Below are 17,889 nucleotides of genomic sequence, written 5' to 3'. Positions count from 1 at the left end.
TAAAGCAGCAAGGGCTGTCAACCACTGGGACATCTCCCCGGCCCCATGTATCTTTCACTGAATGTTATGTATTCATAGCATCACGCTTTTCATATTGTTTCAAGTGGAGGAAAAGAAATAAAAAAGGCGGACATGACTCTTTCTAGGTATGGTGGAGGAAAAGCTTTGGGGGGGGCGGGGTTTGAGACAAGGTTTCTCTGTGGTTTTGGAGCCTGTCCTGGAACTAGCTCTTGTAGACCAGGCTAGTCTCGAACTCACAGAGATCCACCTGCCTCTGCTTCCCAAGTGCTGAGATTAAAGGAGTGCGACACCACAGCCCGGCTGGAAAAACTTTTTTTTTTGTTTTTTGTTTATTTGTTTGTTTTTTGATTTTTCGAGACAGGGTTTCTCTGTGGTTTTGGAGCCTGTCCTGGAACTAGCTCTTGTAGACCAGGCTGGTCTCGAACTCACAGAGATCCGCCTGCCTCTGCCTCCCAAGTGCTGGGATTAAAGGCGTGCGCCACCACCGCCCGGCTGGCTATTTTCTTTCAAACCACCTCAGATGGCTCAACAGTTAAGAGCATTGCGCCCGCAGAGGCAGGTGGATCTCTGTGAGTTCAAGGCCACCTGGTCTACAAGAGCTAGTTTCAGGACAGGCTCCAAAGCCTGTCTCGAGAAAACAAGGGAAAAAAGACCGTTTGCAGCTCTTGCAGAGGATTAAGGCTTGGTTCCCAGCACCCACATGTCAGCTCAAAGAATGAGACACCCTGGGGCTGGAGAGATAGCTCAGCGGTTAAGAGCATTGCCTGTTCTTCCAAAGGTCCTGAGTTCAATTCCCAACAAACCACATGGTGGCTCACAGCCATCTGTAATGGAGTTTGGTGCCCTCTTCTGGCATGCAGGCATACACACAGACAGAATATTGTATACATACTAAATAAATAAATATTTAAAGGAAAAAAAAAAGAATGAGACACCGCCTTCTGGCCTCCATGAATACTAGGCATGCACATGGAGCACATATATACATGCAGACAAAACACTACTACACAAAAAAAGAAACGAAAACAACAAAAACAAAATCTAAAAGAACATCAGACAAGAGATGTGCCAATAATTAAAAGGTACTAGAGGAGCCCTAGGCTGCTCTTCCAGAGGTCCTGAGTTAGATCTGATGCTTTCTTCTTGCATCAAGGCATACATGCACAGAGAGTACTCATATACATAAGAAAAATAAATAAATATTTTAAAAAAGGTACTAGAGGAATTTTAGTCTGTAACATCTACAGCTACAGTGGACAGTAAACAGAGCCTAACCTCTGGCCAAATAAACACAAAAACCTTACACTAAAGACTGATTTCCTCAGTTTGTTTAATTCACACATCTTAAGTTCCACAGAAAATTATCTGGAACACTAAGAGAAAAGCAGAACACACACACAATGTTTGACTTGGCAGACAAAGCATCAGAACCAGTCTCAGATGCGGGAGACATAGTGGAATTATTATACTCAAAACTTTAAAACTGTGGCCAGTGTACTCTGACCTCACAGTACAGGAAATGTGGACAAGGAATATGAACAGAGAGAGGAAATTCTAAGAAATAACCAAAGGAAGCAGCACTGTTACAGGAACAGAGAGTGCCTAGTCTCCTCAACTGACTGGACCACCACTGAGTGTGAAAAAAATAGCTGTCAATGGAAATATCCAAAACTAGGGCTTGGGATGTAGCTCAGGTGGATGAGCACTTACCCAGCATGCATTAAACGCCAGCACCACCAAAGTCAAGAGTGCTGGTGAATATTGTAATCTCAGCACTTGGAAGGTAAGGGCAGGAGGTAAAGTTCAAGGACAGCCTTGGCTCATAGCAAGTTTGAGGCTATATATATATATGAACTGGCTAAGCCTCGTGGTCCTTTAATCACAGCACTTGGGAGGCAGAGGCAGGTGGTTCTCTGTGAGTTTGAGGTCAGCCTGGTTTACAGAGTTAGTTTCAGGATACCTAGGGCTGATATTCAAAGAAACCCTATCTCCAAAAAGGAAAAAAAAAAGAACTTGTCTAAAAAGCTAATAAGCTAATATGTTTCCAAAATGAATGCAAACAATAAACACAAGTGAAAAAGATGTACTACCCAAGAAGTGTCGGACTACAAAGGTATAGCATATGAGTGTGAAATGCTGTCCTCTGAGAACAGCCATCACCATTTTAACTGGAGTGGCTTGCCATAAGAGCCATAGGATGGCTGTTCGCATTCCTCCAGGGAATGGAGGGATGGGAAGAGTCCTGAGTGCCTTTGTTCTCACCTGAGAGTCTGGCCATGCCCTCCTGTGCCTCCCTCCTAGCTGTGTGAATTCTGCCACAGCTGAGTGGTCTTTGGAGATGACAGTATAGAACATAGGAGGTTTACTGAAAAGAGACTCGCTCTACATAGCTGTGGAAGAGTTGTCCTTCATGCCAGGATGAGTCTTTTTGGTGACGTGCTGTTTGGGGGTCATTCCTGTGAGTAAAAACCCACCAATTCGCCAAACTAGACTTGGATAGAATTATTACTTTGGTTTGTCATTGCTGTCCTATTTGGGATAAAGAGATGATGTTTCATCTCCCCAGGAAAAATTCATGCAGCACATATTCACAGAGAACAGAGAATGAGGTATTTGAAGCAATGACTGAGAAGTGCCCCAAAAGAGTGATGGATATAAACACAGATCCAGAACTCCAAAGAGAAAGCAGAGCTAAATGCAAACAGAGCTAAATGATGCTCAAACTGCACATACACATACAAAGAAAAAAATACTGAAACAAGCAGGAAATAGAGGATAAAAGTGGGCCAGGGAATACTGTCTAATGACCATCAATGTTAAGAATTAAATTAACTTGGCCAGGCAGTGATGGTGCACGTCTTTTATCCCAGCACTTGGGAGGCAGAGGCAGGCAGATCTCTGTAAATTTGAAGTCAGCCTGGTCTACAGAGCAAATTCCAGAACAGCCAGGACTGTTACACAGAGAAACAAACAAACAAAAAGAATTAAATTAACTCATACATAAAATAGAAATAAATAAATTTTAAAAAAAGAAATTAAAGGGAGCTAGAGAGAAAGCTCAGCAATTAAGAGCCCTGGCTGCTCTTCCAGAGGACCCAGGTTCAATTCCCAGCATCAACATGGCAGCTCACAACTATCTGTAATGCCAGTTCCAGAGGATCCACCCTCACACAGACATACATGTAGGCAAAACACCAATCACACGAAATAAAAATGAATAAATAATTTAAAAAGAGAATTAAATCAAGGGGCTGGAGGAACAGCTCAGCAGTTAAGAGCACTGACTGGTCTGGCAGAGGACAGAGGTTCAGTTTCAAGCACCCACATGGTGGCTCACAACCATCTGTACCTCTGGTCCCAGGGGACCTAACTAATATCCTTGTCTGCCCTTGTGGGCACTGCACACACATAGTACACAGACACACAGTCAGGCCAAACATTGGCACACATTAAATAAAAATAGATTTAAAAAAATCTCAGGCCGGGCGGTGGTGGCGCACGCCTTTAATCCCAGCACTCGGGAGACAGAGGCAGGCGGATCTCTGTGAGTTCGAGACCAGCCTGGTCTACAGAGCTAGTTCTAGGACAGGCTCCAAAACCACAGGGAAACCCTGTCTCGAAAAACCAAAAATAATAATAATAATAATAATAATAATAAAATAAAATAAAAAAATCTCAAAAGAATGAAAATAATATACACTAATTTTAAAAAGGAAATCAGTTTCTTAGGTTTAAAGAGAATGGATAGCTAGAATGGACTTCCACTCAGAACCGTGCCTGCAATAGGGAGGGAAACAGTTACGGTACTAAAAAGTAGGGGGAAAGCCCACCAACCTGTAACTGTATTCAGAGGAATTCTCTTCCAAAGTGAAATACTTTCTCCAACAATAATCAAGGAAATGTGTCACCAGTAGAGCTGCCTGCAAGATGTTAGAATTTTTTTTAGGGCTTTGATTTTCTTTTTTTTTTATTTTTTAATTTATTTATTTATTAAGGATTTCTGCCTCCTCCCGGCCACCGCCTCCCATTTCCCTCCCCCATCAAGTCCCCCTCCCTCATCTGCTCGAAGAGCAATCAGGGTTCCCTGACCTGTGGGAAACCCAAGGACCGCCCACCTCTATCCAGGTCTTGCAAGGTTAGCATCCAAACTGCCTAGGCTCCCCCAAAGCCAGTACGTGCAGTAGGATCAAAAACCCACTGCGATTGTTCTTGAGTTCCCATTCTTCCTCATTGTCCGCTATGTTCAGCTAGTCCAAATTTATCCCATGCTTTTTCAGACCCAGGCCAGCTGGCCTTGGTGAGTTCCCGATACAACATCCCCATTGTCTCAGTGTGTGGGTGCACCCCTCGCGGTCCTGAGTTTCTTTTTTTTTTTTTTTTTGCTTAAAATGGTTACTTTTATTTTATATGTATTTATCTCAATACAAATAAATAAGTTACAAAGAAAAAATGCATAAAGAGATAATGTAACCATCAAAAACCACAAACAAAATAAAGAGAACTGGGATATAGCTGACTCTAATAGAGCACTTCTCTAGCATGTATCAAACCCTGGGTTCCATCCCTGCAAACAGAAGAGACGTAATGGGGAGGGAACTGGCTGGTCTTAAGAATCCTATCACATCCACATTAATCTGTCCAAACCTCAGAAGCTGCAGCTCTCTGCAATTGTGCCTGCCATCTGTAAGGTCCTACACTGCTGGGCTCTAAATGTCTAACATGAAGACTAGAACTCAGCACTGCCTTCTTTGCCTTTGCTAGCAATCACAAATCAGGTCTATGGGTTTAAGGGCCAAGTCTATAAACCAAATTTTAGCCACATACTCTGGCCAGTGCCAACTATTTTCCATGAACAGTGGATGGTGTTGGTGTAGTTTTTCAAATTTAAGGTATCTAGCTATTGAAACTAAAGCCTTCTGAACAAGTCTGCCGTGTAAGGGATTGAAAAAATTCAGTCCCCAAAACTTTATATAGAGAAATATCAACAACAAAGAGAATCTGATATTTATACAAGAAAATTCATAATTTTGTTGGCACAGGCTTCAGTAATGTCTACGGTCACTGGCATGGAAGGACTCCCGCTCCCGGGAGTGCCTATGCTTTTTATGCCTATGGGACCTATCCAGACTCCTACTTCTGCTTCTATGACTTCGCCCTTCAGAATGCCCACCATGCCTGCTGGAATAAGCGGCACCAGAGCTCCTCCCTCTATCCTTATCTCTGCTCTTTTCTTCTCCCTGCCTCCTGCTCGAGGACTTCTGCTCGTGCTTGGCTTTCTCTTTCTTTGGCTCCCACTCAGGATCCTCTGCTCTACCATGGAAGGAACTCCTGACATCAGGGGAGTCTGCTTGGTTCTTCTTTCCCTCTCTGGATTCAGACTTCTGGGCTTTCTCTGAGTTCTTGCTGCTGTGCTTCTTTGGGCCATGGTCATCCTTTTCCTTTGCTGTCTTGCTGCTGGAGGACAAAGAGCAGGACGGCAGTTCTGCTAGTTTCCTGTGTTCAGTCTTCTCTTTCTCTTTCTTTTTCTTTTTCTCTTTTTTGTCTTTTTTGTGTTTTTTTGTGGGTTTGCCATCTTCATCTTCAGAGACCTCAGGAGAACTTGATGGAGGTGTATTAGCCCCACAGCCCTTCTCCTGCAGCTCTCTGGTCACATCATCCACATCTTCTGATTCCTGAGGAGTCCGGTAGTTTGACACATGGTCCACGCGGATAGTCCTTCCCTTGATCTTAATTCCATTAAAATTGTCAACAGCCAGAACTGTACTCCTCTGATCTTCATAGCACAGGAAACAGAATCCTTTGGATTTCCCAGTCTTCTTGTCTCTCACAAGATTAATGTTGACAATCTCCCCATATTGTGAGAACACACAGATGATGTCTCCTTCTGTCAGTTCATAAGGAAGCCCTCCAAGAAAAATCCAGGCGCTGTCCTTGTATTCCGAGTGCCAAGACACCTTTTCTGCCACCCCGAGCTGAACCTCTCGCTCATTCAGTTCGTTGATCAGCTTCACCTTGGTTAAAGGGTTCATATTTGCGCCTTCGCGCTCCTTCGGTCCTGAGTTTCTTGTGGAAACAACCTAGATGCCCTTCAACGGAAGAATGGATGAAGAAAGTATGGAATATATACATATTAGAGTATTACTCAGCAGTAAAAAACAAGGACTTCTTGAATTTTGCATACAAATGGATGGAAATAGAAAACACTATCCTGAGTGAGGTAAGCCAGACCCCAAAAGAGGAACATGGGATGTACTCACTCATATTCGGTTTCTAGCCATAAATAAAGGACATTGAGCTTATAATTCATGTTCCTAGAGAAGCTAAATAAGAAGGTGAATCCAAAGACAAACATATAAGCATCTTCCTGAATATCAACCTTCATCAGGCGATGAAAGGAGACAGAGACAGAGTCCCACATTGGAGCACCGGACAGAAATCTCAAGGTCCAAATCAGGAGCAGAAGGAGACGAAGCACGAGCTAGAATTTTTTTTTTTGAAGGCTGGGAACGTCTTGCAACTTGTAGCAGTTATAGACACAAGTTGTCTTACATGTAGCACCTTTGGCCTCTGAACTCCTCACAAGGTGCCTGCCCTCATCTCCCTCACGCTGGGATTTATGGGTGTGCAACATCATACCCTATGAGGAAAATTCTTAATAATATGAAAATTATATAGGTAGAAATTCAGATTTGCATAAAAATGAGAGAAAAGGATGAAAAAAATGAACGCCAACTTTAACACCCAATGTGTACGTTGGTACTAGGTCTGGCTTAAGCTCAGAACACAGCTGGAGAACGGACGGACGCAACGTGTGAGCCTTGAGGCTGGGCAGGTTACCTGAAAAGCCTGTAAGGTGGGCAAGGCAGGTAATGAATTCAATCAACAAAGTAAGAGTGTACAGTGTGCCCGTTCCTGTCTTTGAGGATGGCAGTAAGAGGCACTAGGAGTCAGGCGGTGGTGGCGCACGCCTTTATCCCAGCATTTGGGAGGCAGAGGCAGGCAGATTTCAGAGAGTTCGAGGCCAGTCTGGTTACAGGGCAAGTTTCAGGACAGCCAGTACAGTATACAGAGAAATCCTGTCTCGAAAAACAAAACAAACAAAAAAAGAGGCACCAGGAACTATGACAAGGAGTTGGACAACTACAACAGTCAATTCACTAAAGGGCTCAATCAAGTTAGCGCCCAAAGAAACTTGGAAAAGGAAACTTTAAATATTCGAAGCTACACTAGACAGCAATGATCTGGCACTGAGAAGAACAAAGCGGCTGTAACCCTGCCGCACAGGGAGACCCTGGCTAGCAGTGTGGCATTTCCCACTGCGTCGGACCCATTGGGGGCTGGCGAGTCAGCGCGGAAGGGCGAGCACTCGGCGGCGGAGCCCGGCTCCAGCCCTGTATTTGGTTTTCTTAAACGCGAGCGCCCTCTTCTGTTCCGCGAAGGGAACGGCCGAGTTCTCTCTGGGACAGCCCTGCGGCCCAGGAAAGGCTTCCCGGCCGCCGGTTCGGGCGGTTGGGGGTCACAGGAACCCCGCTTCCTAGTGAGAAGAGGAAGAGAGGGGCGAGAGAGCCATCGTTTCCAGGCCAGGCGCCCTCACTGACGTCACAGATCCCCGCGTGGCCTCTTCCTAGGCGGGAAAGCTGAGCGCTCAGGCGGAAGTGACGCACCCGCGAAGTACCCGCGTTTTGAGCTTAGCGGTCTGGGTTGGGTCGGACACTTAATCACCGCCTGCGAGGGGGGACGTCAGAATTTCGGTGCTTTGCCGCAGGGATCCAAGCCAGTCCTCCGAGCCTCCGCTGCCGACGAGAGAACCGAAGCTCGGCCAGCGGGAAAGGCCGGGAAGCCTGGGCGGGGCGAGAGGGGCGCGGAGGAAAGGGCGCCCGCGGGCCATGTTGCCACCTCCGGGGGTGGGTCCCGCGTCTCTGCGGTTTGCTGCCGCCGCCAGCTGGCAGGTCGTCCACCAACGTCGTGTGGAGCACTTCCCCAGAGTGGTAGAGTTTCTGCAGTTCCTGCGTGCAGCCGCTCCCGGCTTGGTTTGCTATCGACACCACGAACGGCTGTGTATAGGCCTAAAAGCCAAGGTACTAAAGTAGAACCTAGAGGGGCGGGATGCGAGGACCTGAGGAAGGCCGACTGGTTGGGATAAAGATCGGTTGAAGAAGGGTAGGAATTCTGAGCCCAGTACCGTGCAGGTGGTGGTGGAGTTGATCCTGCAGGAGCAACCCTGGGTCCAGGTCCTGAAGGCCCTGGATCATCACTTCCCAGAGTCCAGAGCAGAACCACTGGACCCTGCAACTGTGAGTAATCCCTCGATAGGCCATACTCACGAGGCATGATGCAACCATAGCCCCTGGGTCCTGGTGACACCCTCTCCCCCTAATTTTTCTGTCTTCCCTCTCCTCAACAGAAAAGGAAAGATAGGAAGATTTTGGAAGCCCGGGAGAATTTTCGCCTGCAAGTGAAGCAGCTGTCAAAGGCTGAGGATTTGGCCTCGAGTCTACCGGTGAGAATGGTTGGTTTGGAGGATTTTACGTGATTCCTGTTTTTTCTAAAACTCATGATCTGTTTCTCTTTCCCACATATAGGAACTCAAACAAGACTATGGGGAACCCTTTCTGGTTGCCATGGAAAAGCTGTTGTTTGAATACTTGTGTCAGCTAGAAAAAGCACTGCCTACAGTCAAGGCACAAGAGGTTGTTGAGACAAAACCCCGTGAGGGCAGAGTGTGGGGTGGCCTTTCTGAGAACCGTGGCCCTCATATCTGTCACTTTGCCCACAGCTTCAGGATGCCCTAAGTTGGCTTCAGCCTGGCTGTTTTGTCGCCTCTTCTGTTGCTTTGCGCCAGTATGGTGTGGATATGGGATGGCCATTTCCAGGTAAGGGAACCATCGGGATAACTAGGGAGTTAGTGTTTACCTTGACCAAACCTGAGTCAGCTGATTAGAAGTTATGTGGAGCTGAGACAGAAACCTGACTGAGTTAATTAACCTATTTCTGATTTTATAAGGCATCTTATTTTATCTTTCAGAGAGCTCTGCTTCTGGCTCAGTGAATCTGACAGAACCCGTGGAACAGAGTCCTCATCAGCAAGCAGAACCAGCACTCCACAGGCCTCTGCCTAAAGCTAAGCCTGGCCTTCACCAGCCAGCTTCACGGGAGCACCCAGAACATTTAGCTGGCAGCCGCTTTAACCTGGCCCCTCTAGGGAAGCGAAAATTGCGATCACAGTGGACATCTGCAAAGGGATGTCATAAAGAGCGGCCTACAGTCATGCTGTTCCCCTTTAGGAATATGGACTTAACGGCCCAAAATACATCTAACTGGAAAAGCAGGGAAGAGCATGGAGTGGACACAGTGGGTTCTGTGGGTACAAAAACAGTCTCCACTGGGAAATCCAAGACTACATCTCAGACCACGGGGAAAAGGGCTCCAGAAGAGAGCCTCCCTGACATACCTGCTGCAGAGCAAATGGAGTAAGGCTTTTTTTTTCCTTACTTAGGAACCCATTCTTTGCCTACTTTCCTTCTTCACCTACATTTCCCTTGTTCCCACCTCAGGAACTCTGTGAATTGCTACATGGATCCTCTGAGACTGTCATTATCACCTCCTAGACCCAAGAAACCAGGTTAGTGGGCTGACTCAAGACTCGAGTGGACAGCCTTTTCTTGGGAATTTTCAGGGCCTGTATTCACCTAAAAGAATGGTTTTGGGCTGGGCAGTGGTGGCACACGCCTTTAATCCCAGCATGTGGGAGGTGGAGACAGGTGGAGCTCTGTGAGTTTGAGACCAGCTTGGTCTCCAGAGCAAGTAAATGGTTTTGGTTTTAATTGTGGTTTCTCTCCTGCAGTGGCAGTGCAGTCTCCGTCTCTGTGTGACTCTGTTATTACCATAGGGGACAGGGTTTTGGACTCTGATGAGGAAGAAAATAACCAGAGGGAAAGAAAGGTGAGTAGGAAGAAACAGAAGGCTGAGGGTGGGCAGAGCAAGACAGACGTCCACTTTAGGGGTTCCGGTTCTAGGAACTGTGCTTCCTTCTCTATAGGAGTCTCTGAAAAACTATCAGAAGACAAAGTATGGCACCTTTATCCCCATGTTTTGTGACTACATGCCCGAGTCCTGCCTGTTCGTTCCTGACAAGATAGCCAATTCTAGGGTCCTGTAATGGTTCTGGAAGGCCCCTCGCTCTCTGCCCATCAACCTCTGCAGCTCTGTGCAGTCTAGTGGGAATGAAAAGGAAGCCCAGAGCCGAGCTGCCTGGCTACATTGCTGAAGCTTTGTAATGCTTGAAAATTAAAACTTGAATGTGTTACAATGTCTTGAAGGGGAATTAAGACATCCTTCTATGTAGGTCATCCCTCAGGAACATAACTGGCTTCCCTAGAGCTGGTTGAAACCCTTCCCATATTTCCTTGCTTTGAAAGGGTTGTTCTGATTTATCTGGATGGGTTACCAGGGTTGAGAGCCTAGAAATAAATTATGAGTGCTTGTTCTGTTAACATTCTCTAATGGCAGAATTTGTTCTGCAAATGTTGATGCTACCAAGTTATTTGGGACTGGTGACACTAGCGTGTAGGTGCTTCATGAGAATAACACTCATTGTTATTGATCCCATACTCTACCTAGGAGGAGTGTTTAGATACCAGCTGTGCCAATAGCCCAGCATCTCTTTATTAAAGTACTTCTAAGCTGTTTAGTTATTTGATGATCTCATTTAATGAAGCCAATTAACATGATTCCAAAAGCCTTCTTTTTCCAGACCAAGGCTTGTCATTTATGTATCAGTCAGCATCTTTTCCTCCTAGTCTTCAGAATGCTGTCCCCGGATTCCCATTTGTTGATCTCATGTCTTTTTTGCCTCCTCCCCAGTGAGTTCCCTTAGCATTCTGTGTATGCAGAAAGCGCAGTGACTACAGGAGCACTCAGGAGTGAGGTGACAGGAGCTGAATTAAGTAACACACAGCCACGGTAGCTGGAATGAGAGAGAAGGCCTTAAGGCCCCAGTGGCAGAGTGTTGGCCTTGGGAAAGTAGACTTGTCAGGTTATCGAGAATCACTGAAGATTGGATTCACTTGCTGGGTGACTCGGATAAAGGTAGTTCTCCGACTCAACTCCTTCAGTTTAGCAGCGCCTACATATGTGCATGTAGACCGGATGCCTCCTAGGATGTCGCGAATAGTATGTTCCACATCCCCTTTAAAAGGAACTTCTACTGTCTTTCCTTCTGAGGCCCTTGAAAAAGAAAAACTTTATTACCTATTTGTCCAGAATTTCTTAAGCCCAGTGACTCTTCTGTCTCTAACATTTATAACCCCTTTACCATTTTTCTACCAAGAATGGTACCCTAAATTTCCCAGGAGGCATGACATGATCTTCCTTAGCCATATTCACCAACACGCACGCTAGCCTTCCATACATACCTGTAATCAGCCACACCTCCTGAATATTTCTTCATGGCCATTTCAGAACTCATTCCATAGAAGAGCTTGTACTTCTTGCCGTCCCTTTCAATGAGTTCACCACCTGATTCACTGTGCCCAGCCAGCATGCCACCCAGCATCACAAAGTCAGCCCCTGCCCCTGCCAAAGTCAAGGAGTTGGAAAAAAGGCCAAGGTACCCATATAGCCACCTTCAAAAGCAGCTGTGTCAGTCAGTTCTGTGAACCAACATCTTGGGTCTATTTGCATAGCTGATCCATAATGCCTTGGGACTGCTCTGCCCTTGCCTCTGCTACCCATTAGGACTAACTTCCTCGAGATTTTTAAAGACCCGGACGTTCCCTGGCTGGTTTGTTTCTGCATTCCTATCTTCTGGTGATTTCATTTTATTGCTCCCTAGCTGAGTGTGACTCTAGTCCCAAGAAGATAGCTCTCCAACTTTAAGGATCACCTGGGAAACAGAAAGATGGAGATTTGCAAGTTTTTTTCCTCAGGTGATTTTGTAGGTTGAGTATAGGGCTCAGATACCTGCATTGTCCAAAAATCTCAGGATTTCCTCTGCTAGCTTGTCACAAGTGACACTTTAGGTCTCAGGGTCACTAGTTCATATTATGAAACTGAATGGGTTCCCGAGCTGCTGCTAGCCTGACCCTAGACCCTCAGATGACTTACAGGATCCTCTTCCTATGCTTTCCCAGTCTTCTTACCAAAAGCCTTTGCCACATCCCCAGGACAGCTGCAGCCTCCGTCCTACAAAGTAACAAACACTGTGAGAGACAGCATGGACTTCTCAAGGCTTCACAACGGCCCATATCAAAATGAACATGAATTAGCTCCTCACGGGGACTTTACTGGGGTCCCACACCACAGAAAACATAGCTGCTAGGCAGCCAGCCCTTGGGTCTTACTGAAATGATATGGCCTCTGAGGCCATGAGCAGCATCTGCACACTCCATCACTGCACTGAGCTGTGGATACCCCACTCCAGTTTTCTTCCGAGTTGTACAAACAGAGCCTGGGAAGGATGTGACAGGTGAGAAAACCATTCTGTGGTTACCACCAAAGGGGTAGATAGGGCAGCGGCCCCAGGGAACCAGCTTACCAGGACCAATTCCCACTTTGATGATGTCAGCCCCAGAGAGGATTAGCTCTTCTACCATCTCTCCTGTTACCACATTTCCTGCCTAAGACACAAGCGAAAGAGAGCATCCTTAGGGTCAGCGGTGGAGAGCTGCTGTGCACTCTCCATGCCTTGACTGCGACCATCCTCTCACAAAGGGCATCCAGAGCCCTCCACAGCCCCTCCCAACGTGAGAGGACCTGGATCCCACTCGCCTTTCTCTCCACACTCCTGTTTTCACTTGGTGTAGAGGATAGCGGGAACTGGCCAGTGTCACTGAACTAGGGCAGAACAGTCCAGAAGAACCTTTAGGGCAGTAAGTTCAACCAGCAGGAAGACAAAATGGCAGAGAAATACCACTCAGATCTGACAGTGGTCCCCTTTCACTACCAGGTCACCTACTTCCCAGTCCTGAAGCTCCCTGCCTTCAGAGGAAAAGACAAGACAATGAAATGTGGGCTAAACCTCCATCTGCCTAACTGCTTGGACAGTGTGGGCATTCCCTTCAATGCTGTGAAGAAAACGAAGCCGTAGGTTGTTTCTAACAGGCCTCCAAAGGAATAAAACATGGTTTTATGTGCTACTTTTTGTTAATTTGAGACGGGACCTCAGGGCTTAAAATTCCTGTCTCTATCTCCCAAATACTAGGATTAGGATTATAGGCTATGTGTTGCAATACCAGGCTTTCATGTGATACTTTATATTATGGCAGCACGTGTCCATTTCAGTAGGGAGACATACATGTACCACAGGTATGTGCAATGTGTAAAATGTTCCATCATGGTTTTTTTGTTGTTTTTTTTTAATTTTTTTTATTATTATGTGTACAGTGTTCTGCCTGCATGTAAACCTGCAGGCCAGAAGACATCAGATCTTATTACAGATGGTTGTGAGCCACCATGTGGTTGATGGGAATTGAACTCAGGACCTCTGGAAGAGCAGGCAATGATCTTAACCTCTGAGCCACCTCTCCAGCCCCGTTCCATCATGTTTTGTTGGGTTTTTCAAGACAGCGTTTCTCTGTATCCCTGGCTATCCTGGAACTCTGTAGTCCAGGTTGACCTCAACTCAGATCTACCTGCCTTTGCCTTCAAAGGTGTGTACCACCATACCCGCTTCCATCATGTTTAAGTGAAGTCAGTCCCTGGGTCAGAGATGCTGCACTGATTAAGACACAACTAAGCCTTTGAACCATGACAGTACCATGTAGACCAGAAACACGGTGCCCCAGAGGACAAATATTGATAGGACAAGATGGAATGTCAAAAGAGGAGGAGACTATAAACATACCTAGCTGAGTGTGGTGGCACATGCTTTTAATCCCAGCACTCACTCGGAAGGCAGGCAGATTGCTGAGTGTGAGGCCAGCCTGGTCTACAGAGTGAGTTCCAGGGCAGCCAAGGCTACATAGAGAAACCTTGTGGGGGGGGCAGCGGAGGGGGGGGGGACGGGGCACACATACCATGATGGTGTGTTGGGGGAAGCGCCTCCGTACATCCTTTACAAATTGAACAAAGTGTTCAGAGTAGCCATTAGCCACATCCAAGCATATGTATTTCACTTGGGGAATAGCTTCCAGGATCTGTTCCAGCTGTTCAAAGTCAGCAGCGGCTGTGCCAGAGCTGGCGGCTAGATGCTGTGGAGAAAACATCAGCCTGTGGCACTGTGTCAGGAGGGACTAACAGTGGGGGTTATTCCTAAAGAGTCAAAAGAGGGTTCCTAGGAAACTGGTGAGGAAGCAGGGCAGGCCCTGTGTTACCTCAAGACAGTCAGGGTTCTGGCCAGCAAACTCTTGCCACTGGTGGACGCTGTAGTGCTTATGGACGGCAGTGAAAAGGGAGAACTGGGGAGGAGAAAGAACCATCAGAAGGGCAAAAGCTTGACTAGACTATTTCTAGACATATCTATACTGTCCGGAGAGGAAATGATGCATTTGAGAGAATGTGAAGGAGTTCCCCACTGAGCTGATTGAACCACTGTTCTTCCTACAAACCCCAGCATGGCTAGCTTTTTGCCCTAAACTAGTACTTGTCAAGCATTCCTATCAAAGTACTGTGATCTGGGTTGGATTGAACTTGTCAGCACAGACATTGCTTGTGACCTAAAAAACTGACAGGGACATGCTACAGCAGGACAAGTAGCAGACATGGAAGAACTACAAAGAGGCTAGATGGAGCTAGTGTTTGTCTACACTTAGCACTAAGGCGATCCAGTACTAAAAGTTCTGTAATTCTCTCTCTTCTGGTTTACTTGCTAGCAGTACTCTGACTCTAGACATACACAAAGCTAAAGGCTTAAGACAGTAGAGCAAACAAAATACTATTCCATACTTTATCTTCTCTGCAGATAAGGACAGATTTTCATGTTAGGAACAGAAACATGCAAAGATCAATTTCATCTATCTTGGTAAATTAAAATAATATAATGACTCCCAGAGTGGTGGTGTCACATGCCTTTAATCCCAGCTCTCAGGCAGAGGCAGGTGGATCTTTGGAGTTCACCAACCAGGGCTACAGAGAAATCCTGTCTCATAAAAACAGCAAAAAACCACCACCACCAAAAATCTGACTCAGCAGGCTCAAAACCTCTGGCTCATAAAACTGCAAATATCCCCTAAGAAAGGCATTTGGAAGACACAGGATGCTGGTGTTTATGCTTTCTGAAAGCACAAACATGAAACCAGACAAGAGTCAGGAGTTGGTTGAAACAGCACAAATCTTCCAAGTGCGGAGAAACCCAAAGTGGTTATGCATCAGCCAGCAACATGCTTAAAAGCTGGTATTCTTTCTCAGTAACACTCAACTGTCAACATGTTGGCAAACAAAAGCTCTAGGTGGTCAGCAGATCTTGGAGATATTTGACCTAATATACACACCCAACACATACCAACCCTGAGAAAAAGTTGGCTAGTATCTAACCTTTTTATTATTACTGAGACTTGGCTATTTTTCTAGAATTTTATTTTTTGTTTATTTATTTTTGGTTTTTCAAGACAGGGTTTCTCTGTTTCTCTGTATGTCCTGGAACTTGATTTGTAGACCAGGCTGGCTTCCAAGTCACAGAGAAACAATTCCTGAGTGCTGGGATTAAAGGAGTGTGGCACCTTTGCCTGACTAAACTTTTGTTTCTGTGGCACTTCTCATCAGTATTGAAATCCAGTCCCCAGTAAGAGTCATATTTGCAGCATGTCTTTTGACAGACTTACCATCCCCCGAATCTACCTGTCAGAGAAGCAGACAATAGACAACAGCAGGATTCCTAACAGTTAGTAAATGGAATAAACAGATAAAATAATAAAACACCATAATTATCATTCTCAGAGAAAACACAACAAATATTCTACAAAGACAGAAAAATCAGAAAGTCCTTCAGGCTAAACAACCCATCAACTAGGGCTACCTGGGTTACTAGCAAAGCACATTATGTTCTCAAAAGTGCCCAGGCAACTATCTACCTTCTCAGCTACATGCACAGAAGCAAGCAACATTACTGACAGGAGCAGTGTCTTCCACTCTCAAAGGGAACAACCTGTATTTAAGAAAAAAAACATCCATTTGGGGTACATCTCAGAAACTCCCAGGAACCTAGGACTTAAAGCAGGGGAAAATTAAAAGAATAATAGGCATACAAGAACACTAATAAGACCATTTTCGCTGGGACATTATACATATAAACAGTATTTTGTTTCTGGACTAAACAATGAACGCTCAATGTTCAGAACAATGGCAGACTGAAGAGATGTGTATGACTGGGTTGACCTGGGTGGGTGCTGGAAGAATTTGATAAGGTATATAACTTATTGGAGGGGATTATAAATCAGAAAATGGGCCGGGCAGTCGTGGTGCACACCTTTAATCCCAGCACTTGGGAGGCAGGGGCAGGTGGATCTTTGTGGGTTCAAAGCCAGCCTGGTCTACAAAGCGAGTTCCAGGGCTGCCTCATAAAGCTACACAGAAACCCTGTCTTGAAAAACAAAAACAAGAGCTGGAGAGATGGCTCAGCGGTTAAGAGCATTGCCTGCTCTTCCAAAGGTCCTGAGTTCAATTCCCAGCAACCACATGGTGGCTCACAACCATCTGTAATGAGGTCTGATGCCCTCTTCTGGCCTGCAGGCATCCACGTAGAAAGAATATTGTATACATAATAAATAAATAAATATTAAAAAAAAGAAAAACAAAAACAAGCAAAAAAATGGAACAAAATCAAATTCTGAACCTCACTAATTCAAATGGATCTTTGAAGTGATAAAGGGTCCTTAGTAATGGGAAAAATTGGTGAGCCCAAGGATTCTGTCAGTTGTCAGAAAATGGGAGTAGAAAAGCAATGCTTCTGCAGTCTATTGGGGTAACATTGGGTATGGTACATAAGATTGGTCTCACCTTACAGAGAACCTTTGCCATTTCAAAAGTCCCCACGGTATCCATATTGGCAGCAATAATGGGGATGCCATTGTATGTCTGCTTTGAGTTGCGGAATGAGAAGGACCTTGTGAGATCTACCTATAGACATCAACAGGACATTAAGCATTTCATTCATCCATAAAATTTATGTATCACATTAGAACCAGACAGTTTTCTTGGTCCTGGTCCCCCACAAGTCTGAGGTTAAAAAAGCAAGAATATAGCTGGCTCACCTCACTTCGAGACTTCAGGGTGCTGCGTTTGGGCCTCAACAGGACATCTTTAAAGTCCAGTTTCACATCATTGTCAATATGAGGCATGATGCAGGGCTGCAGTTAGATAGAAGTTTGAGGGCTGTAAGCCTAGGAAGTTACAAGTAAGAAACGGAACCAAGTCCCCCATGGGCCTTAATTATCTTGATGACGCTAGGACAAGGGCCACCGCTCATGCTTAAACTGTGTAAAAGGTTAGGGTGTGGTCCTTGAAGTCTTACTAGGACCATCCAGTGTCTGGATTACCCAAATGCTTCAATCCCAGGTATTGTTAGGAAGAACAGGAAAGAGATCACGATCTCTGAATGTGCATTCCTTACCCGGCTAATCTTTTTCACGCCCCAGCAAAGGGCAATTTAGAGTAAGAAACTGACTTAGTCGGGAAGGAGAAAAGAGATTTCAATCAGCTTCCGGCACAGGGGTACTCACTTCCTGTTGCTTTGACTCAGGTGGCAGTTGACCAAAGATTCTTTTGCTTAGCAACTAGCCGCGTGCAGCCCCGATGAGCCTTCAGGGCAACACCAACAAGTTCCGCTAATTGCAAGTCCGACTACCCAAGGAATTCCTGCTTCGGGAGCTGTGCAATGCCTTCTGGGTAACAGAGTCCACACACTGAGGTTGCCGTTGGGTGCGAGCGGCGGGA

The 17,889-nt window shown here is 45.8% G+C and overlaps 3 protein-coding genes across 7 annotated transcripts; 1 reads left to right on the top strand and 2 right to left on the bottom strand.

Moving 5' to 3' along the window:
- Positions 1-4,450: 4,450 nt before the first annotated feature.
- Positions 4,451-7,673, bottom strand: LOC142835920 (RNA-binding motif protein, X-linked 2-like). Of its 2 annotated transcripts, XM_075949759.1 has the most exons (2): positions 5,336-7,673; positions 4,451-4,585 (listed from the first exon to the last, which is right to left on the bottom strand). In XM_075949759.1, the coding sequence occupies exons 1-2, from the start codon at positions 6,048-6,050 to the stop codon at positions 4,566-4,568; spliced, it is 735 nt and encodes a 244-aa protein (XP_075805874.1). In that variant the 5' UTR covers positions 6,051-7,673; the 3' UTR covers positions 4,451-4,565. The 2 variants fall into 2 exon arrangements, with proteins under 2 accessions (XP_075805874.1, XP_075805873.1); XM_075949758.1 differs by having other exon boundaries at positions 4,451-7,673.
- On the top strand, positions 7,674-13,172 carry Tinf2 (TERF1 interacting nuclear factor 2). 2 transcript variants are annotated; one of them, XM_075949752.1, is made up of 9 exons: positions 7,674-8,099; positions 8,211-8,315; positions 8,426-8,521; positions 8,604-8,711; positions 8,798-8,894; positions 9,047-9,491; positions 9,576-9,643; positions 9,866-9,963; positions 12,968-13,172. In XM_075949752.1, exons 1-9 carry the CDS (start codon positions 7,908-7,910, stop codon positions 13,106-13,108), a joined length of 1,350 nt encoding a protein of 449 aa, XP_075805867.1. In that variant the 5' UTR covers positions 7,674-7,907; the 3' UTR covers positions 13,109-13,172. The 2 variants fall into 2 exon arrangements, with proteins under 2 accessions (XP_075805867.1, XP_075805868.1); XM_075949753.1 differs by lacking the exon at positions 12,968-13,172 and adding an exon at positions 10,061-10,514 and having other exon boundaries at positions 7,704-8,099.
- Gmpr2 (guanosine monophosphate reductase 2) lies at positions 10,685-17,809 on the bottom strand. Of its 3 annotated transcripts, XM_075949756.1 has the most exons (11): positions 17,676-17,786; positions 17,208-17,303; positions 16,954-17,073; positions 16,029-16,102; positions 14,334-14,417; positions 14,037-14,210; positions 12,557-12,638; positions 12,363-12,469; positions 12,162-12,204; positions 11,436-11,595; positions 10,685-11,247 (listed from the first exon to the last, which is right to left on the bottom strand). In XM_075949756.1, exons 4-11 carry the CDS (start codon positions 16,059-16,061, stop codon positions 11,058-11,060), a joined length of 873 nt encoding a protein of 290 aa, XP_075805871.1. In that variant the 5' UTR covers positions 16,062-16,102; positions 16,954-17,073; positions 17,208-17,303; positions 17,676-17,786; the 3' UTR covers positions 10,685-11,057. The 3 variants fall into 3 exon arrangements, with proteins under 3 accessions (XP_075805871.1, XP_075805869.1, XP_075805870.1); XM_075949754.1 differs by lacking the exon at positions 16,029-16,102 and having other exon boundaries at positions 17,676-17,805; XM_075949755.1 differs by lacking the exons at positions 16,029-16,102; positions 16,954-17,073 and having other exon boundaries at positions 17,676-17,809.
- Between the last annotated feature and the right edge of the window lie 80 nt (positions 17,810-17,889).

Source organism: Microtus pennsylvanicus, chromosome 15 (assembly GCF_037038515.1).
Source record: "Microtus pennsylvanicus isolate mMicPen1 chromosome 15, mMicPen1.hap1, whole genome shotgun sequence".
NCBI lineage: Eukaryota > Metazoa > Chordata > Mammalia > Rodentia > Cricetidae > Microtus > Microtus pennsylvanicus.
The sequence above is the reverse complement of the archived record's forward strand: the minus strand, read 5'-3'. Positions and strand labels throughout refer to the sequence as shown.

Excerpts from the sequence above, each read along its gene's own strand:
- LOC142835920 (XM_075949758.1), bottom strand. The coding sequence starts at position 6,050 with ATGAACCCTTTAACCAAGGTGAAGCTGATCAACGAACTGAATGAGCGA.
- Tinf2 (XM_075949752.1), top strand. The coding sequence starts at position 7,908 with ATGTTGCCACCTCCGGGGGTGGGTCCCGCGTCTCTGCGGTTTGCTGCC. Across the intron at positions 8,316-8,425 it reads AACCACTGGACCCTGCAACT|AAAAGGAAAGATAGGAAGAT; the intron begins GTGAGTAATCCC and ends TCTCCTCAACAG. Across the intron at positions 8,522-8,603 it reads ATTTGGCCTCGAGTCTACCG|GAACTCAAACAAGACTATGG; the intron begins GTGAGAATGGTT and ends TCCCACATATAG.
- Gmpr2 (XM_075949754.1), bottom strand. The coding sequence starts at position 17,294 with ATGCCTCATATTGACAATGATGTGAAACTGGACTTTAAAGATGTCCTG. Across the intron at positions 12,639-14,036 it reads TCCCCCAACACACCATCATG|GCAGGAAATGTGGTAACAGG; the intron begins GTATGTGTGCCC and ends CTTGTGTCTTAG. Across the intron at positions 12,205-12,362 it reads TCAGAGGCCATATCATTTCA|GACGGAGGCTGCAGCTGTCC; the intron begins GTAAGACCCAAG and ends GTTACTTTGTAG.